Source organism: Tupaia chinensis, unplaced genomic scaffold (assembly GCF_000334495.1).
Source record: "Tupaia chinensis unplaced genomic scaffold, TupChi_1.0 Scaffold000116_1, whole genome shotgun sequence".
Taxonomy (NCBI): domain Eukaryota; kingdom Metazoa; phylum Chordata; class Mammalia; order Scandentia; family Tupaiidae; genus Tupaia; species Tupaia belangeri.
Window position 1 is genome coordinate 1,763,216 of NW_006159580.1, and position 313 is coordinate 1,763,528.

A 313-nucleotide genomic window follows, 5' to 3' on the forward strand; every position below is an offset into this window, starting at 1 on the left:
GGGCCGCGTGCGTGTGTTTCCGCAGCGAGAGCGAGGAGGAGGTGAGCGCCGGCGCGCGGGGGTCGCCGGGGTCCCAGCCTCAGGCGTGGGGGGCGCGGCCACCGGGGGAGGGTGTGCCCTGGGCGCGGGCAGGGCCACCGCCTGTGCCCCGAAGAAGTCGCCACGGAATTCCTAATAAAAGGCGATACGGGCGAATGAAGCGAGGATGGCGGGGCGGAGGGAGGTGGGTCCGAGCGCGGTGCTCCGAGACGCGCCGTCCGGCCGGAGCACTGGTGGCCGGCCGCCTGTCCCCCGGCGCTCCCCCGGGGCGGGG

At 76.0% G+C, this 313-nt stretch overlaps 1 protein-coding gene across 1 annotated transcript in view; it reads left to right on the plus strand.

The window, feature by feature from the left end:
* Window positions 1-313, plus strand: part of NUDT3 (nudix hydrolase 3) — a gene marked incomplete at its 5' end in the record, with an annotated part of 155,591 nt that continues 155,278 nt past the window's right edge. The window contains 1 exon segment of the mRNA XM_006144199.3: window positions 1-41. Within this exon segment, the coding sequence (XP_006144261.2) occupies window positions 1-41 (41 nt within the window).